The sequence below is a fragment of the Trachinotus anak genome, unplaced genomic scaffold (assembly GCF_046630095.1).
Source record: "Trachinotus anak isolate AG129_WGS33_773 ecotype Australia unplaced genomic scaffold, CSIRO_AGI_Tana_v1 ptg000019l, whole genome shotgun sequence".
In the NCBI taxonomy this organism is placed as follows: Eukaryota; Metazoa; Chordata; class Actinopteri; order Carangiformes; family Carangidae; genus Trachinotus; species Trachinotus anak.
In genome coordinates, this window is record NW_027273870.1 from 21,530,970 (window position 1) to 21,552,394 (window position 21,425).

Sequence of the window (21,425 nt, forward strand, 5' to 3'; positions counted from 1 at the left end):
ATGATTAACAACTCAGGTGGGGAGGGAGAAACAACATGCACTTGGATCCTCAGTGAGACTAAATCCTGACAGTTGGACTCGAGTCAAATGGTTGTTTTACTTGAACTTAATGCTCTCATGAGGAAAAATCCCAGTCTCTGCTTGTCCTGAGGTTGCACTGTGGTTGGGTTTAGACATGGTCCAACAGTTTACAGTGCGTGGTGAAATACTGTAAATGCCTTCAATTCCACTGTGCTGTGACAAATATGGAAATAAGTTGTTCAGCAGTCTACATGCCTTCATTAAGAATAAATTTACTACCCATAAATGAAAAATCTAAAAACATCAAGTCACCCACGACTAACATTTGAGTGTAGAGCTTTGAAAGCAAACAAAGCAAAGCTGAAACCAGATTTTTGTCGAGAAAAAAAAAAAAAAAAAATTTCTAAAGCAAAATTTTAAAATGATGTCCAGGTGGTTCATAAGTGGCTGAAGTGTATCCTGTGAAGGTGTAGGAAGACACAGTTTATGGTTTCAGTGGCATAAGCTATGACGGGCGAACCCCAGCATACTTTATGGGTTCTACTCTTGAGCGCTGCTCTGGCTGGGGGCTCCTCACAAATCTTTAGTCCAACACCAATGATCACACAGGGGCCTCTAAAAGGGAAAGGAGCTTTACACAAGCAAACAAATACAATTTCCAAGCGGGTCCTTTAAAACCTTGTATGTCTTGGCTAATGAAAACCATTGATTATATGATGTATTTGGATAAAAAAAAAAAAAAAAAAATAGGTCTCAAGAGGCTGGATGACGAGTGGAGAGCGGCTGCTGCTGCTGCTCATATCTCAAGTCTGGATGTAAAGCAGTTTGCTGAATGCATTTACTTTGGTCCATAGAGGACAGCCACTGAATACAAATGCTATACTATAGTAATGTTTCAAAATATAAAACTCAGTGAAATGAAAACAATAGGAAAGATGAATATAGATTTTGCATATTCAGAACAAGAAATAGAGAGAGAGAGAGAGAGAGAGACAGAGTGAGTGAGAGTGTGTGTGTGTGTGTGTGTGTGTGTGTGTGTGTGTGTGTGTGTGTGTGTGTGTGTGTGTGTGTGTGTGAGTAGAATGCAAGCTGGAAAGACACAGGGGACGCAGGTCTGTGCAGGACCAGATTTCGCACCAGTGACAAAGACCCTGCTCCATGTTTGCATGTGATAGCCTCTGAACGCAAATGGCCACTTCATCATCCTGCCTGCAATGGTATTCATCTATGAAAATAATTATCAAGGTTGTGCACGGCGCAAAGCTCTAAATCAGGACGCACTCGTCTCTCATCTCATGGAAGGGGGGTGTCTGTCCCATTCACACAATACACATTAATCCATCAGGAGGGGAACCATTGCCTGGAGTAATTAGTCACAGCATGGGGGGGAGCACCTCTGCCAGTCATATTCATCCAGCGCACCATGAACAGGCGACAGACCTAATGATGGGGTGCTAGAAGAGGTGGATGGACGATGAAAGATACCTCGTCATCAATCCCTGATGAGAGCGCCGCCGTAACAAGAATGGAGATGTACAGCGCTATGCAACCCCCATACCGTACTCTGAGTGTGTTTCCACAAAGATGATAAATTATTCAGAGCTCATCCATCCTCCTAGGGCATCCTTGGCAGAATTTACTGAAGCGCCATTCTTCAAAATAACAACAATTAAAATAACAAAGGGCCAGCGATGTGCTGTGGCTCACGCCAACCACTTGTGTAATTAGTAATTAGTTTGGTCATAAAAGGTGTCTGGAAGGCCGCTCGTTAAGCCTGAAGTGACTGTTGTCTGATGATGAAAGTGGGGGAGAGACACACACACACACAGAGAAACTGACAGAGGGAGTGAGTGTGTGTGTGTGTGTGTGTGTGTACTTGTACTTGCTACATAGTAAGGACCAAAAAAAGTATTTTACTAACAGAGTGAGGACATTTTGGGAAAGTGAGGACATTTTGGCCGGTCCTCACTTTTTGAGACACCTTAAAATCACATTTTGAGGGTTAAGACTTGGTTTTAGAGTTATGGTTAGAATAAGGTTTAGGTTAAGGTTAGGGTTAGGCACTCAGTTGTGATGGTTAAGGTTAGGGCAAGGGGCTAGGGAATGCATTATGTCAATGAGTGTCCTCACAAAGAGAAGTACAAGTATGTGTGTGTGTGTGTGTGTGTGTGTGTGTTCCTTAAAAACATGAGCAATGCATGAGTCACTGTTTGCGAGCCTTACATGAGGCTCCGAGTTTGTGTATGTTGAGAAGAAAATGTTGAGCCATACCAAGCCTTTCTAATGTAGACCACATTGGCTACTGATGAGACACGGCCCGGAAGAGTTTTATGTGAGGTAGTAAAGAGTAATTACCTTTTTTTCCCTCCTTTCTTTTCTTTAAACATCTTTTGGATGCTCTTCAGAACTCTAGAGTTGTAAATTTGAGGAAGTTTACCAACACAGAGGACGAATGGGGGAGCTCAGGTTTCTCCTTTTATGCGGCCCTGATGCTCTTACTCCCTAATCAGTTAACAAAACAGTTATGCCTTCATCTAATAAACTCAACACAAACCATCAACACGCTGCGAGGAGATATTTTACTGGTCGGTTCTTGAAGATTTCAATTGAGCTACTAAATTGTCCATTTACATCAAAACAGATCAGGCGTCCAAGTAGATCTGGCATTGCTTGGTGACATACAAAACAAATTGTATGGAGTGTTCAGTATGAGAGCTGGTCCAGGATTAATGAAATGCTTACTTGGAAAGAACAGCATTTGGAAAAGTGAAGGACCAAGTGAGCTACATTAACCATGTCCGCTACAATAAACTATTCCCTGACGCATTGGTGCTGTTTACCCAAATAACGAGCAAGAAGCACATCCATTCAACATCTATATCATGACATGACAGCCCATCATTTGAACTTGCTTTTTAAAACATTAGCCAACATAAGGTCAGTCATACTACAGCTAAAATGCTATTACATTTTTAATTTTGAAAGAAATTTAAGAACTTTTATTTTCTTTTTATACATGAATCAATTATAGGTGTTTTGTTTTTTTTTTCCTTTGTTGCAGATTATTACAGTTTCCTGCTGCACTAACCCTGTTTCCCTTGGGGGGTGTTAAGGTTTAATCTTATTCTAAATATAACACTAATCATGCATTAAGAAATCCAAAAATCAACAATCGCAATCCAAGTCACATCTATTAATCATCACATATTATTCAGATTAGTTGTAGTTGTGTCTGATGGCAGCATTGCTGCTTATCATGATCAACCGGCCGCTTTAAACATGTTAATGGATTGTCTGTGCGGGTCCTGAAAGTTTGATAGCGCTTCTGTTTGGATGGTAATGATTGTTCATTTGCTGACAAGGATAAATGATTGTCATCCATCAACATCCAATCTGAAAGGATTGTCCAGAGACAAATGCATCATAGTTTCCTTGCTGTTTTCAGTCTTTAAAAAGTTTCTTTTTGATTTTAAACCAGCACATATTATATTTGAACTAGAAAAAACGTCAAATTTCCTTTCTGATTATTTTACTTTATTTCATTTGAATTCAGCGTTTTGGGAAAGCTAGGCATGGCTTTTGGTGAATATGGAGAGGTAAAGAAATGCTACTGGTTTGCATGGGTTTATCTTCAAAGCATTTAGTATTATGTAAATGACAACATGACCTTTATCATAGCAAGCAGGACATGCAGAGTGAATATGCTTTCATATATCACTACAAGCGACTGCACTTTGGCACAAACAGTCATTCATAACCTTTCTGCTAAATTAATTTGGGTACAGTCAATGAGACCTGCATATGCAGAACAGATTTCTCCCCTTGCTTATTTTATATTAATGCCAGTTCCTATTGGCAGTCCTCAAATTGCTCAAACATTGCTGCTATCCCCAGGATCATTTTGCTTTGATTTGCATAAACCATGTGTTTAGAAGAAACGGGAGAGCGGGAATAGATTGAGGATTTGTCATGTGGAGGACTGGTTGCTGGAGCGCTGGCTCTTTGTCAAACGGTGGCAGGGATCGCTCCGATGGCATCTCCAGACTCAAATTAAAATGAAACAGGACCAAATACCTTCCCACTGAAATCGTTTGGCATGATTAAGTCTTGCCGAAGTGATTTTCTATATGTGTATTAATGCTTATCCTTCCCTCTCCAATGAGGTGTACACAAGACCATCTACATGTGTGTATGTTAATTCACCTCAGCTAATGTTGTTTGCAAGATTTACCTGAGGTAATGTTAGGGTCACAGACTCGCCAACATTTCCATCTTATCCTCTGAAATGACAGTCCATATGTAATTTTGCCCATCCTTATTATTCATCATAGGATCGAGTCTTTTAATTTGTCTATTTTTATATGAATTTAAATATTGTGCAATGAGAGATCAGTCTGTGATGAAAAATGTATAAAAACATATTTAATGAAAGATTATATGCATAAACTAAAAGAGTGAAATCTTGGCTTACACATGAGCTAAGAAATTCACTCACTCTGAAACAAAGTCCATATACATCTACATCTTTTTGTTTCATCGTGCTCTTGTTAACTCCCTTTTTACTGAATTTGCTGCTAACACACAGGAGTGCTCACACTCTCATTACCAAGACAACATAAGCACCTACCACTCCTCCCAATTAACTCCAATTTATCCAAGAGCTTTCAAAAAGCGATCTGGAAAAAAAAGAGGGAGTGATATTTCAGCTCTGCAACATCACCGGCTTGTGAGGATCAAAGTGCTCCCATGGGTGGGAGGCAAAAGGCTTCAGACTCCCCACAATGCAGTGCAGCCAAATGAAATAATGCAAATCGGGCCCTAATTACCACCAGCTTAGTGTGCAGCTTCCAATTAGCAGCAATTACACTCAGTGTAAATTCACCAACAAAAAGGCTGAACATTACACACTGATTATATCAGATTTCATGGGAGGTAAAAGTGTTGCTTGGTAAGGTGGTAAATATTGACCAAAGGACGGGAATGTTTAACACGCTGTGAAAAGCTATTTCCATTCCAATGAAAAATGTTTTCATTCTTTAATGCTAAAATAGCTTCAGTGTTTGCCTCATGAATATTATCTAAGCATCAAAGACATAATAAATAGTATATACAGACTTCCACAGCTACAGCACTGAAGTGGTACCATCTGTATTTTTGATGAAGAGCCACATTTTTCCTGTGATTTTGACAACATGCATTTAAGGCCATTTATCACCACTACTGTGAGGTAATGAGGGCATCCACTGGACCGGAGTTGCATAATTCTGCCATTACAGGCCCATTGTAATAATCTTCTGACCTCTAGCTTTCAGAGCTGATCTTGAAAGCTATGACAAATCTGAACTCATACCCACATATCCTACACACCCCAAAAGAAAAACAGTGCAGAAGCTCAAGGTCAGGCTTAGGAAGGTTTTTTTTTTTCTTTCAGCCCAAAAGTCCACATACACAGATATAGGATCATGTTTAACCTTATACCTTAAATGCCAAAACCAGCTAAGGAGTCTCACTGTAAAAGGCTTTAGTAAAAAAAAAACAAAAAAAACAAAAAGAAAAAAAAACATTTCAAAATAAAAAAGCCAACCACCATAAATTTATGAAACTATGCAAAATAAAAAAAAAATGAAACAGACCTTGCTTGTTAGCGCCCAACTACTTTATTAAACAAATCAGTCATGTCTGTACACTCGTGTGTCCTGCCTCAGTCTGATACAGGACTGCAAGGCTCAGCAATCTCATCTAGCAAAGCTGTCTGCTATTCAAGAGCACCTCCTCCCCTCTCTTCATCGTACCACTGTGCCCATTATACAGCACTTATAGCTCAGTGCATGTGTGTCTGTGTCAAGTGCAGCAATTCCACTGCAAGGTGATTGAGATGATCATGTAAACAGAAATCTGACTAACTATAATGGCCATGCAGTTATAGCTTCATTTCAGACTATGAAATAAAAACAAACCAAAAAAAAGCAATAACAGTGGCATCCATGCAGATAAAGGCCTCCTTCTTGAATGTTATATATTTTCTATAATTTACAAATTTACACTTTCATACCTTATAAACATCTGATATTACACTGGGCCACAGAGTCAAATTCTTAGCTTGTTAATACAATTTCATAATGCTTGTAGTAAAATTAGAAAGAAATAACCCACATACACTCAGCAGCCACTTTATTAGATACTCCTGTAAGGTCTAATGAAATCCAATGCAAATGTACAGCCAACAAATCTACTTTTATGATGCCTATAATCTTTTTTTTTTGTTTTTGCACTGCCACAGATGTATTAATTCATTTATGTGTTTTAGCACTCAGGTCAGTGATGGTGTTGTACTGGTTCATTATATTTAGAGGGGTTTCAAATATTTTGCCTGCCTCACATCTGTAAAAATGGAGGACAGAGAATTAGGAGCACCTCTCTTGAAATGACACATTTCCAACAATGACAACAAAAATGATAAATTTCCTTAATGTGAAGAATTTATGGCAGAGCTGTTGTATTGGTTTGTGTATGAAGATGTAAAGTCTATTTCTTGCACCAACTAAGCTTATCTGCAACTAACTGCTGTAATGAAATTTCCCCATTTCTAATTTCAATAGCAATTCTTAAAATCACAGAGCTTCAACATCCAAGCATTTAGCACCACCCTTCAACAAGGGTGGTGCTAAACTGGGGGTGTAAAGTAAATCTACAGCAAGAATAAAAGCTGAAGATCTATGAGTAAAGGATGATCCTCAGTCTTTCACTCTCTATACGGGGGAACCTCGGTGTTTTATGTGTCCTTTTTCCTGCTATAGTTGCACAAGAAAGTGCTGGATTCTAAAGATGAAGGCGATTTTTTGGCAAATGGTGAAAGTAGCAAAATAAATGGCCTGCTGGTCCTATGGTGTAATTACAGTGGCTAGAAGCATACCAATCTATCACGAGGAAGAGGGGGGGCTGACATGCTGCAAAGGGGTTAGTCAAAGGAGATAGCCTTTGACTAACTACTGGCCCCGGACAATCGATACTCTGCAGATATTGCATCCAGGGAGAAAGGAGGAAAAAAAGCCCTAAAAACTTCCCAAATGGCTTTTCATTCAGATATTGATCAGCACCCTTTTATCATGACCTTGCTCCACCAAGGCCATATACTTTCTTAAGGGTATATGAAACTCATAAATCTGAGAGTTGCTACAGAGTCACACCGAGCTGTGAGCAGCGAGGCAGGATGGTGTAATTGGTCTTTCTGGGATGGCCGCTTTCATTCATACTTCATAACAAGGATTCCATTACATTTCTGAGCTGCTGGGAAGAGGACGGACAATTCTGACGGTGTAAAAACGAAGAAGGGGATCCGAAAGACGTAAATGGGTTAAACTGAAAACCTCTTGTCCATTCTCACCTCTGGTTTAGCTGACACACTATAGCAACATATATAGATTATATAATCAGTACTTTAACTCAGTGATTCCCAGGAACAAAATACCCTTTGTGCCTCAAAGGGAATTTCTGCAGTTGCCATGTGGAAAGTTTGCGAAGTAGCTCTGCTTATTGGAAAAAAATGAGAATTGTGATTTGGTTAAAAAAAAATGTATCTACATGCTCGCACCTTTTACAACTAGGATTGTAAAAGGTGCGAGTCTGATCTTTTGTATATTTATTGTCACAATAACCAATAAACCAGTTACTACAGACTCACTGCATAGAACACACCTGAAAGTCAAAGAGATAGCTGAACATTAGATGGCTAGTTGAAACATCCACCTTCTGAAACTCCAAGTAGCAGAAGAGCGAATACAACTTGACCACATCTACTGGAAAAAAGAAGCCTAAAATTCATAAGTTCCAAGACAAATATCTTGTATTTTAACAAGATCAAATTTTATATAATTAATTATGATAACTAATTAAATTTATTTATTTGGACAGGACAGACATCGCTAAGCTCATCTGATAAGCTCTGGTGAAACAAAAAGTTGGTAACCACTGCATGCGTTAAAAAAATAATAATAATAATTTCCATGATCACAGTTTTCACTTCACCACTTGCCTTTTTTTTTTTTTTGGAACTTTTAAGGACCCACTGAGTGTAATTTTTTGAGTCTCAGTCTACACGGCAACACTTAACCATCCTAACATATGGACATCATCAGCTGTTAATATGTTCCACCATGACACTTTGTTACTATTCCTTACAGCCCCAGCCACTGTACTGTATATACAGTTGAAGTAAATGTTATCATTAAGGCTATATTCTTATTCATATCCATGAGCCAGACTGCACGGTAGGGCCTTTGTGGCACGTTATTTCATGGAACTGATGGAACGCACGTCGGTCAAACTTGAACAGTCTCCCCAGAGATTTAAGGAACATCCTTTTTGTCCCCGTCACAACTTCTCTGTCCCAGACACATGTCACTGTGCATGATTAATGAGGTGGAGGGTTTCACATTAAACCCGTTTAAGGACTTTGGAGCTGGAGATCCCTGCATGATACTGAGAGTCTCGTTTACAAAGATGAACATAACTGAAGGCAGGCTCGCATTTCTTCATACAGTATGTTTATGCTATATGTTTATGACAGTATGGAGGCAGATGGATGATCACAACTCAAGTCCCAGCTAATTGGTTTTGAAGTAGTTGGGACTTGGACCTAAAGGAAACAACTGTCTCTGCCTTAGAAGAGACAGGAGCTGCAGACTGCCACAGCTGCCACTGCTCAGCACATCAGGTCATGTTTGTGTTTAGACTGCAAGTATTTATAAGCAAACCAGAACCCATTACCGGTTAAAAATGACCAGTTAAAGTAATGGACTTTTTTTCAATGTAAAGAAGGGCTCGTTTCAAAGATTATCTACTGCAGATGCAACTTAACCATCCTGACTTCATTTTGTTGTAATATTTTCCTAAAAAGTGCAAAAGGATTAGCAAATCCTTAAAGATTAAAAAGAAAGAGTACAGATAATATTCAGCAGCTCTGTAAAAATGTAAAAGGCAGAAATGACAACTGAAAACTCTGTTGTGTAAATTGGTACAAATCAGAATCAAGAAAGGGTCTACTGTGTTTATTCTATTCCCAAATACAACAAAGGCAATCTGATGGTCAGATAAGCCAGCAGCTGCAGAGTTTTCCATCCAGCAAACAAGACACACTCTCAGCCTTTAACATACAGATTTTCATAATCACTCATCTGTATGGCTTGGTATACACTATCGCTCAGGAAAGGATGTGGAGGAAAAATGTCCCTGTCTTGTCTTTGTCCCCATCTCAGCTTTTGATGCTTCAGTAACAAATATCTCTCTCTCATCCCCCCCGCTCCATCCATCGCCCTCTCTCTTTCTCCGTCTTCCTGGCCCTCTCGTGTCATGCATTTCCGAGAGCCAGTGTACTCTAAACAGTTATGTTCTTGTTTCCTATGGTTATATTCTCCACTGACGTGCTGGAGACCCATTTCCTTTTTCAGCTCTGCGTGCACAGCACCAGCGCAGCCGTAATGTACAGCGTGTCCATAAAACATGCACGCAAGGCAGCGTAGACGCTGTGCAGACCTCGGCTTTAACACATGCATTACATTCAGTATTATGTATCATAATTGTGATTTAAGTCTGGAATGAAAGTATACAAGTAGAAATGAATCTGGCTGCCGCAGCTTCTCATGCAATCACTTATTTAAAGAAAATACCATGTGGACATGAGTGTCCTCACTAGCTCAGTGGTATGTTCAGAGCACTTTAACTGAAGAGGAGGCTCAATGAGAGGGATAAAACTAACAAGGCCTGTTATGACTAAAGCACAACAAGCAGTAGTGTTGCAATTTGATTTGATCATTCAACAGAAAATGAATTAATGGCCCAGGAAAACCTATTTCCTCAAAAATACATGATAGTGCACCACATAGACATAAAAACTCTGGCAAAGATAAAACCGTTTGTTATTATAATTGAGAGATTCCTGCATGTGTGTTTTTCTGCTCAAACGTTTAACGAAGGTGCAGGAAGGTTGGAAAAAGGTGATGTCACATATTTCTGTACACCAGGATCAGGGTCAGGATTTACCCATATTTGTATATGATGACAGTTGTGGGGTTGCTTGTTTATGTTGTCATGGAGATGCCACTGCCAATAAAATCCCATCACACCACACACATATAGTCTTGATTAAACTGAGATTTTGAGTTTTAAACTGTGAATAAACAATACCTGTTGCAAGAAACCTTTAATTATAATTATACCTTATCTATTCATGAATATTTCATTTTATACAAAAATAATTATAACATTTGAAAGTTGCCAGGGTCTTTAACAACAAATCTGAAAATTGATGAATCACTTGCTAGTTCCAGGCTTTGTAAATGTGTTTTATATCACCGTCAATTAAATTTCTTTGGCCTTGGTAATCTTGGCCAGTCAAAACAAGAAATCTGGAGGCTGTGGCAAATTGTGATGAGCATTTTCACCAGTTGTTTTTTTCAACTTCTTAATAATTTGATTAATTGTAAAAATAATCAAGAGATAAACTGAAAGTGCAGCCCTGATGGGAAGCACAGGTAAGTAGTGGCATACGCTGGAGAGAGTAGGTCATGAAAAATACATATACACTCTTACACACTATTACTCTGGTTATGCATCACAAACTAATGCTGCAGGGCTAAAACAATTAGTAAGTTAATCAATAGTCAATTGACAGAAAATAAACTAAAAAACAATTCTAAAAATGTATTAATTGTTTGAGTCATTATCAAAGAAAATGCTTAAACATTGACAAGTTCTATGTTTTTAAATGTGAGGTTTTTCTCTGTTTTGTATCATTGTAAACTGAACATATGTTCAGCTCTGTGAAACCGTGAACAGCATTTTTCACTTTTTTTGTAAAAAAAAAACAAAGAACCTTAAAAAAAAATCATGTGGTAAGACAAAACCACCCTTGGTATTTTGTGCAGACACTATTCAATGTCATCTGCTGTGTCTTTAGTGGAGAGGAGGAAAAAGCCTTTTCTGAGACAAACTGTGAATGTTCTGCTCTGGCTTCTTTCCCTCAATACTGCACTGGTGAAATGACATAGCACAGGATAAAATAGTAATGCTAATATCAATAGTTTGTCCATTACAGGTCAGCTAACTGTCCAGAGGAACAGTTACAAAGCTGTTCCTTTTCGATCTCACAAGGCCGATCAATACGGGGGCATACTGTTTCAATTTTGCCGGCATTGATTTTCTCTATAACACTCCAACCCTAAAGCATTCGTCTTTCTGAAGGAAGGAAGATTTGATTTACTGAAGAAAAATTGGAGTGCACATCACAAAGATTTTTTGCCGGGCGGGAGTTTGACGTGCCAAAAGATGGATGTCCCTTGGCTGGGAAGCCTCTAGCCTAAGGGCGTCCATTAGAGCAGTGGTGCTGCAGAAAATGAGCTGCTTATATGAGGGAGGAGGAGCAGAGGGAGAGGAGTTGGTGCTCGGGGTGTGTATGTTTTGGGGGGCTAGCTGTAGGTGAGGATTGTTAGAGTAAACTGGGAATAAAAAGGATGCTGATGCAGCCTTAAAAGAAAAGAGGAAGACAAAGTATGAGAGCAGGACTGCCAGGGAGTATACCTAAACCTCTGCATCTTGAATAATGCTTCCATTTGCCTCAAACAGAACGGCTGCATCAGTAGATAGTCAACAACAGCTCTGAATAAAAAAAAAGAAAGTGTGCACACTGCTTCTACATCACACTCCAACCTTTTCCAGCTGCAGTCACCTTCCTTTTACTTGCCCCACTTCCTGCATCCAGAGTGAATTTCCATGGTACATTAGTCAGCCTATTAGAATGCAATAAAGAGAAGGTATGAGAGGGGAAAAAGAGAAGAGTAGTGCATGTCCCCAGAGACTGTGAGCTGGCGTTCTCCATCATCTGCCCTCATCTCCCCTCTCTGTCCGTCGACTTTGTCTAGGTGTCATATACATGAAAGATGATTCCTGACCCAAATAAACACCACAGCAGTCTGGATGCTCAGTGGACCCAAGCTCAAAGGAGGGGGGGGGGGGGGAACTAGAGATGTGAGGAGGAAAAAAATGACACCTGCCAGTTGTTTCATTTGTGGCCATCTTGCTACCTGTTCATTTACTTTTTCCTCCCTCTTAAAAAGACAGGAGGCTGGCATGTTGTACACCTGAGTCTCAAGGCGCTGGGACAGAAATGTATGGATGGACAGGTAGTCACCCTATCTGTCTGGCTGTGGATCTGTCTATGTCCTGACACTAGATGACAGATACTGCCTCTGTCTGGTGGAAGGAATTCTCCCTGGACAACTCAGTGTTACCACTGAAGTAGGCAGTGAAACAAGAAAGAGCAAAGGAAAAAGAGAAAGATATTGTGTGTTGTGATGAAGAGAAAGGAAGAAAAGAGAGAGAGAGAGAACCACAGACGAATAAGACAAAGCCCGGGAATGAAAAAGAGAAAATCACCTAACACCTCTTTCCTCCAGAGGCCAGGGCCGCTGTAAGCTGGATATTAAGACACAAATTGCATTCAGGCAGGTCACACTATGTCAGAAGATATTAGATGCCTGCCGTGAGGAAACAACAATTCCCATCAGCTTGTGAGAAAATAATATTTTCATTTTCAGACTCTTTATTGAATGGAAACTTTGGGGAATACGTTTTTATGGCATGTGAGCAGGCAGGCTTGGATTTTACACCCTAGCAACAAAAGGTCGTAATCATAGCTGTGTATTGTCTTTGTGCTCCTGGATTTCATTTTCACAGCTGGAAAAAGGTTGTGGGTTTCATTGTGTGTCTGTCCTTCCCCTCCCGGTCTTATTTACAGGCGGGGATGTTGCTTCACCACACGCTTTGTGTATGAGTGGAATTAGGGAAAGAACAGCTCTTATACTGGTACGCCTGCAGGTATGCAGGTGTGCCTGAGTTTTTTTTGCTTTTTTTATTCCTGTGTCCATCTTTTCCTTTTAATTGTTCTTTTTCCAGGGTTTGCAGCACCAGATGTTTCTCCTATGCCCACATACCATGGGCTCTGGTGCGAAGCTGCACCACCTGACCTTCACAGTAATTGACCAAAAATATTGATGTAATGGCACAGGACTGATTGTGATTTATTAAAAGAGCCCTGCACTCCAAGGCCCAGTGCCAACAGCTCCCTGCGCCCATCGGCAGCCATTAGGAAAACCATCAATAGCACAACAGCATAAAGGACCAGTAATGGGGGACTTTTCTGGCCAGAGCTCGTAGAACACAATCTCCATAGTAAATAGCATAGCCTTGTGTGAGTACACATGGAGACTAATAGAAAGAAAGAGGCAGACGGAGGAGAATGCAGGAGGGAGATGGGATCAAGGAAAGAAAAATATGACAAATAATACACCACATCCTGCTACAAGAAAAAAGAAAACAAAGGCAGCCAGAGATAGACTCCTGATCCAATAACAAACTAACCCTCGCCAGACGAGTCTCCAGAGAGTTGGTTCAGTCTAACAAGCGTGAGCCAGCGGCCGTCTCTCCGGCTCACTATTACACACTACCTGCACAAACAGCCATCATTAGGGAATAGCTGCATTGGATTCTGCTGCCTATTTGGCGAAACAAACACAGAGGATAAGGTTCCCTCTCTTCCTAATGGGAGCGGAGCTGTTTAAATGGCTTTCATCTCTCTCCCGAGTCAATGCATCATTCAACCCACAGCTGACATTTTCACCTTTGCAAATCTAATTTAATCAAAGTCATGAGTATTGGGGGATGAGAAAGATTATGATGAGATTAAAACCATTACATTGGTCTGGATAATTTTCAGGGCCGAGAAAATTACACTGTTCATAAAAAAAGAAAATAGAGAACAGGTGTATTGCCTTAATTAAAGGATTTTCTATACACACTCAAGTAAACGCCATGTGTAAAAAATTGATTTAACATGTACATAACGTAAAATGCATTATGTGTAGGTGTGTGTGAGGCAGTGTGAGTGAGCAAAGAAAACCCTTAGCAGCACCACAGATTTTTTTTTCTCCAATCACGATTAATTTTTAAAATATTTCACAAGGAAATCGCTTTAAGAAGTTTTGTCTTAGCTTTTGTTTTACCTTCTGGAAGAGTTTCCCCAGGCTCCATGTTTGTCAGTCAGGATGTTGACTATCTTCTGGATGAGCTGCGTGGCTGTCACATGGTCGCGATACTTGGCTGCTCGAATAAGATGGTCACACATTTTCTCCTCGTCTCGCTTCTCTGCTGCGTACTGAGCACAGTTAGACTGGAAAGGAGAGAGAAAAGATGCATTACACATTGTGTAAGTGACGGTGTCATTGCAAAAAAATATACAAATGTGTCAAGAAAAGTGAATTACACAGCATATAAATGTATTAATATCTTGCAACTAATATATAGGGCCAAAACCAGAGTATAGGAAGAAACTGTACAGACTCTGGCACACAGTGTTTTCATGTATAGAAACTCTACTCTGAGTAGAACCAAATGAAAAGCATAGGGTCATTTCTGTCCTCTTGTCATGTTGATTAATAACAGTGGACATGTATTTACTAATGCCCTCCGGCGCACCAAATAACACGATACCCACAATGCACAGGGAGGACATTTTTCTCTGTCGGAATTTGTTATCAGAATGGGCCTTTGAACTCCGCAGCGATGGCAAAAGTAAAACACCTTCTGAATGTAACAGCTATAATTTGAAACAGTGTTTTGATTTCCAATCTTTATTTCACAACCAATTTCAATTCCAAACTCGAGTTGCACTCGTGGCTTACTTTAAAAGAACTGTGTTCAGAGCGATATTCTTATTAAAGGTGAGCACAAGGGAAGGGACGGAGATAAAAACATAGGCTATGTATAGAGCAGCTACATATACACACATCATCAGGCTTGCAATGGTGCATTTGTATTTTCGTCTGCATGCTGAATACGGCTACTAAAGCAAATGGCAGTATTAAAAATGAAACACATTCAGTTATTAATGCTGCATTGGTTGTACATTTCTGTCCTCATCAAATTAACTTTAATCTAACTCATTGGTATAACAGTCACACAATAAGTATTAACCCAGATGCACAGCTGAACAAATGCAACCAGTTTTCTCAAAGTTAGCAGTTAAGCGCTTTATAATGGGTCCTCCTCTTCAATTGGAACGACAACATTTCATATCTGACAGAAAATCTATAGGTATAAATCACATTAGAGGGGCTTTTTCTGCAGCCTGCTGGGCCTTAATTATCAATCTGTGTCTCTTTGTGTGGCATTAAAGTGGGCCTTGACCTTCTAGCTGGGAAACGGCAAAGTAAAGGGAGAGGGATCGCTGGCTAAATGTTTCAGATTTTAAACCAGAGAGGGCTTTGCTTTGCCGCATGTGTGTGAGCCTTTCAGTGTGTGAGTGTGTGTGTTGCATGCCCATTAATCTTGATCAGTGACGGTAAAGGCAAGCAGGAGTGGGACACAGAGGAACGCTGGACCAAAGGAAGTGACTCAGAGCACGACGTATAATGTCCAACACTTCTAGATGTGCTCAAAATCAAAAAAAAAAATGATACAAGTATGACACACTGACAGAAAAACACTTCACAAAGATCTACAGATTTTATAAATAATAATAAGAATGATCCATTTCCTCAAAGTGAATGCTTATGTGGATTTCCATCCTTTAAACAGATATAAGTGGCCGGGCCTATAAAGAGTCCATTTCCATCTGCCCCTGTCTGAGACATGTAAGTCTGCAGGACTAATCAACAGTGCTGGGTTCACACTCATAACCATAAACAAACACTTCATCACCTGTGTGTTGAGCCTGCCCAAACACCCAAACCCTCCATGTTGTAATGGGCTTCTCTTATATCCAAAGCCAAAGTCGACTACAGGAGAAAAAGCCAAATTCACAGACTCACCCCTAAAATAACAACCAAAAAAGCTGAACACATAAGTAGAGCCATTAAAACCTAGAGTTGGGTTTGCTTATAAGTGGAAAAGACAAGTCACTGTTAATTCTGGGGGTCATTCCATTGATGTGAAGTCAGAGAATATGCACCGGTATTATGAAGGACTTATTATGTTATGTTATTATGAAGGTTAAAGCGAATAACTAAATCTCCCTGCTTGGCACCATCCTGCATTCACTTCCATCCAGGTCCACTGACAGGATAAAGGACAGAAACTAAAAAAAGGGGTATTTGGGGTATTTTCAAACAAACTGTTCTTTCATTCCCTTCAAAGAATGTTGAGGAAACATAAGAATTCAATTAAAAGTATCTGCTCCCTTTCGCAAATAGGAACAAGCCTCCTTTGGAGTGACTGAAGCAGTCGTCGTGCATATTTTGACAAGGAAACAACCATAAAAAGACATGCTCAGATCTAAGCACTTCCATTTACCCAGTTAAACGAGTGCAGCTGAGGAAAAGATATGGCAGACCATGCTCCGTTAGCTTCCTTCCCAGACAGCCACCAGGGCACAACTTGCTGACCGTGAGACCATTATGACTTGCGACACGGTAATCATGGGCAGCACCTTCCATTACATGGCCTGGCTGACAGGGTCGGCCGGCGTGGGTGCCTGCTCTGCCAGAGGAGACAGCTTGCTGAAGACGAAATGATAATGGCTGGCATTAATCGAGTCAATTACACTGAGTCGTGTCTCCCGCAATTCATCCAGAGTTCAAATAAATAAATATGGATGTGTGTTGGAGTTTGGAGAGGAAATAGGCTGTGCAAGAGACATGAAAGGGGAGTGGAAAGAACAGTAATCATCTCTAAAAATCACATAATGGCAACACACGCCTACGGACCACAGCGTTGAAACACATGTATTTTAAATCACATTGCTGAACCTTATTTTGAACCAGAGAACACACACACACACACACACACACACACACACACACACACACACACACACACACACACACACACACACACACACACACACACACACACACACACACACACACACACACACACTCTCTGTTGTTAAAATCTGCCGTACTGATTCTACAAATAATAAGCAGGGGAAAAGAGGAGAGGAGTGGTGTTGTACCAATGTCAGCCTTATCTAAATGCTGTAGTTGTTGTCACATGATGCCTTGGCTCCCCTCCTCCTCCTCCTCTGTGGGTTGAGAAGGTTAACCAGTATAATAGGCTGGAGAATGGAGGCTCATTACAAGAAATCAGCCCTATGTTTATCAATTAGAGTGACAGAGAGAGGTCTGGTGGTGTTGCTGTGCCACAGCGAGCCTTCAACATGCCAACTGACAAAACCCGGGGTCTCCCGGTTCTGTCGGAGAACAGGAGGCAAAAAAACAAAACCAGCAGAGATGTTATTAAAGCGCTTGATTTGCAATCTCTTGACACTGGTGGCACATCAGGGCTACACACTCTCCAAGGCTGGGCTATCGCTCTGAGAGAATCTCCAATTTCTCACATCCGTCGACAAGCGCTCCCAGAGGGTTTCATTTACAAACGGGCAGAAAAACTGTCCAGAGGAAGGCGAGACATCAGGCTTGTCCTTGTCTGGTATCAGAGAATGCAAATATACTACAAATAAATTCCTCCTGGAACACATTGGAGGTCTAGGGAGACAAGAGGATGAAATGAGAAAGGAGGATGGGGGTCACTAAACAAAAGTAGATGCCCAACCAATCCACCAATTGGTTTCAAAGAGATTCTCTTGCACTTGATCTCTTGCCCTCGAGTTTTCAAATTGCAACATAAAATGTCACCAGGGGAATTCAGACAATGGGGCCGGAAAGAAACGAGTGAAAGGAAGAGGAGGGGGAGAAAAATGAGGGCTTAAAAGTACAATGGCGAACAAAAGTCACCAAATGACAATGCCTGACAGCCACTTCAATTCTGAAATGATGCTCCTGTCATGCCGTGCTCCCAAGTATTGATTTTTTTTTCCTGCTCTTCGAGTGCTGGAGGGAAAAAAAAAAAATCTAATCCAGTTGAAACAGATCCCTGCTGCTGGAATCAGCCCATTGCTCGTGGCCATCAAGGTTAACGCAGGCGCAACACTTATCAAAGTATCTCTCTCCTCCTCCCCCTGCTCCTCCCCTCACACTGTCTGTGGCTGATCTTTAATGGACTGGTCACCATGCTCGGGTGGCAGCCTCTTCATCTCCTCTACCAAGAAACCTCTTGTCTCTGCAAAACTGCGCCCTCCTCTCACCACATCAGTCTGTGTTGCTGCCATCTTTTCAAGGTCATGCCATGTGAAAAATCATATGTGTTAAACTGTCGTCTGGAGGTGAAAAATAGTCAAATGAAGGAAGGACGCGCCCAGATGAAAAATACATGTCCTCTGGATTGGCTGTTGCCTAAAATCACTAATGCAGGGCGGTGGCAGCGGGCTCACACTCAATGTGGAAACAAATCTTTATCAACAATGTGAAATTTAAGCAGCAAACTGTTAATTTTCCCTCAAATAAAACAAAAAATTAAGTGCAAAAAGCCATGTAACTTCAACAAACTGAGGTACCTGCGATTTGCTGTAGCAAGAAAATCTGTGTAAAGTAGAAACTTTTATTCAGAAGTGTGAGCTGCTCAAACAGAATAAAAAAGAATCAAGAGAACATTCTCCTGGTGACTGAAGAGACTGTGTCAGACTGAAACAAAGGGAAACTGTGGAGCAAAGTCGTGTTTTGGTGTTAGCTGGTCACACATAATGATGGCAGCTGCAGAGGAGGTACCTGGGGACTTCATTACGCTGACAGGACAGCGGCACTGAGCCTACTGTTCACCAACCATCCTCTGCACCCCACATCTCCCTTTCTTTCTCTTCATGTCTTGAGTGGAACAATCTATGTTGTTTAAAAAAAAAAAAAGCATCTACCAAGAATGGACAGAAAGAAAGTCCAAAGCATGAACAAGAACAAAAATAACCCCTGTCCTGGTGGCTGTTCCTCAAAGCTATCACAAATGTAGACATCTTCCTGTTTTTTTCCTCTCATTCTCTTGACAGCAGATTTGCCCATAATGAGATGCCCGGGCATCCAGCCCTGCTGACAAACTACATAACAGTTGCGACAACTACATGACAGCGAGCTACAGTTGGTGGCAGCTATCAGTCCGAGTGCTGGGAATGATGTGGTGTAAATTGCCTTTGGTAGCTCTGTGTTTAATAACCTTTGTTTATCAGGCTGCTTCTGGATTAACATTTAAATTCTGTTGAGCAGATTTTTGTGTGATTGGTTAACTCATCTGCCTGCTGGTTATGTCTAAATTGCAAAGCTGACCTAACCTCCGTGCCTGGGCTCTCTCTGTGATGCGCGGCTCTTTAAGATTGTCTGTGATGCACACGTTTCCAGAGACCAGTGCTATGATAATAGAACATAATGAGCATCAGCTCAATGTTAATGTCATTAATGTGGGGAGAGAGGCCGGATCGTTTTACAAGCTCAGCAGAGAGAAGACAATGACGCCAAGCACTAATTAGCCGCTATCGTCTGGCTTTCACAGAATCTCTCAGACAGTCAATTCAATTACTCCATATACCAGCAGAGGATGAATCAAGGGGGTATATAAAAAAAAGGAAAAAGGACTGAGCAGAAGGGAAGGGTAAGAAAGAATAGAAATGACTAGGGTCTTGCTCACTCTTCCCTATCTGGACCTTCTTATCTGCCCTTGTGCCCCTGAGCCCACCACATTTCATTCCTAATGAACAGCCCCATAAAAAGAGGGAGTTCGATTTCTCTCGCCTCCTTTCTATCTCTAGAGCTCCCACTCCTTCCTGCTCCTCTGGAAGATATCAGAGTCTATCATTTGCTGTGCTGGGCAGTAGCATCCGATCTGCAGATCTCCTTCACATTAAGGATCCTATTAGATAGAGAACCCTAAAAGGTAATTGGATTTCCCCCTAGTTATCTTCATCTCTGTTTCACCCTAAGCCCACTGTAATAACTTACTCTCAGGGCCAAAGATAACTCAATTCTGTCCCACAGAGAGCCAGAGAGAGTGTGAGCGAGACAGGCGGAGAGACAGTGGGAGAGAGAGAAAGCATATGTTATGTCTCTGAGGCAAACGGGTATCTAAATCAAAAGACTCCTCTATCAATGCCTTCTGAAGGATATGAACTCTGACAAGGAGCAAACATAAATTTGCTTCCATCTATTGAATTATTCTCTTTTCTGGTGTCTTGGTTGAGATTAGGTGCTGCTGTTTACTTCACTGGAGAAGTTTTGTTTTAGTTAAGGTGTATGAAGGAGGATACAGATCATGTTCTGGCAATGGGTGCTGGATGACAAACCTGCTCACAGCACAGCCAAAATGAGTCATTTTGCAGGCCAATGTTGGTCCATTTCTCACAAAACAATAACCAACCTTTAGTGTCACCACAACACAATACAGAGGAACAACGCTTTAAAAACTGGGACATGGCTGAAAATTATTTCAAAACCCTCCACCCCCGCCCTCAGGGGGGATGTTTCATTGGCCTGTTATTTTTATTGTGGCAGTGCAAAATGAAACCGTTGGCTCCAGCAGGCTCAAGCTGAGCTTGTATGGAGGCAAAAATCAATACAGCAATATCAGAGCAAGACTTATCAGGGGTTCACTTCTTCTCAGAGGTCACTGAGGAACAACTGCATTTAAGTGGGGAATTCAATTATGAAACATAGTTTGGGACGCACTATGGTGGGTATCTTGATTAAGGACGTCTGGAAGATTGCAAACGAAGAATAAGTTTCAAATGAAAAACAGCCAAAATACAACTAATGGAAAGTAATAGCTTTCCATTAGTTGTATTTGTGCTCTCAATTGAGTAATAGTTCATGTAGCTGATAGTGCTGCTTCATTGAGAAACATAGCAAACCCTGAACCTTTTAGGCTACATACAGCACGGTACAAATGTAGGCGTACAATGTCTTGAAAATACAGATAGTATTGTCTATTAGTATTTATATATCACAAATATGACTTTAGAAAGCAGTGGGTAAGGAAATCTGGCAGCGTCATGAGTAGAGAAACCAAATAACAGAACAGGAGGTACCTTGTCCTTGTTTGCCTGTGTTACCCAACATGCATCAAAGACTATTCATGTCATGTTTACATGCACGCAAGTGATCAGACACAACCGTACACTTACTAAAGATTCATGTAATAACAGGACTTGAATTTCATCATTTAGGTTTCATACAGGTTTTGTTTCTAGTAACCTTTGTACAGAAGATCCAGCTAAAAGAAGTAACTGAAAACATAAGCAGAATACACAAAAAACACACAGGAAATACAACAACAAAAAAACAATCAATTAGATTTGAAAAGCTTGGGGCAGTCAGTCTGTTCTGTGGAATGCTGAGCCACACTGTCAGGTTAGGAATCACAGACTAATGCCAGAGACTTTGAGAAATGGAGAGGGGATAGGGACATGGTTACACAGAGCGTGTGGCCCGCGGCCACAGCGAGGGGCCGAGGAAGAGTGGGATCATTTCAGGCTGTCGTGC

General features: G+C 40.8%; 1 protein-coding gene across 7 annotated transcripts in view; it reads right to left on the reverse strand.

The window, feature by feature from the left end:
• lrba (LPS-responsive vesicle trafficking, beach and anchor containing) overlaps positions 1-21,425 on the reverse strand; it is a 183,128-nt gene that overhangs the window by 80,618 nt on the left and 81,085 nt on the right. For all 7 annotated transcript variants that reach the window (XM_071503550.1, XM_071503548.1, XM_071503552.1 and 4 more), the window contains exon 36: positions 14,076-14,242. In XM_071503550.1, the coding sequence (XP_071359651.1) occupies positions 14,076-14,242 (167 nt within the window). The remainder of the gene's footprint in view (positions 1-14,075; positions 14,243-21,425) is intronic.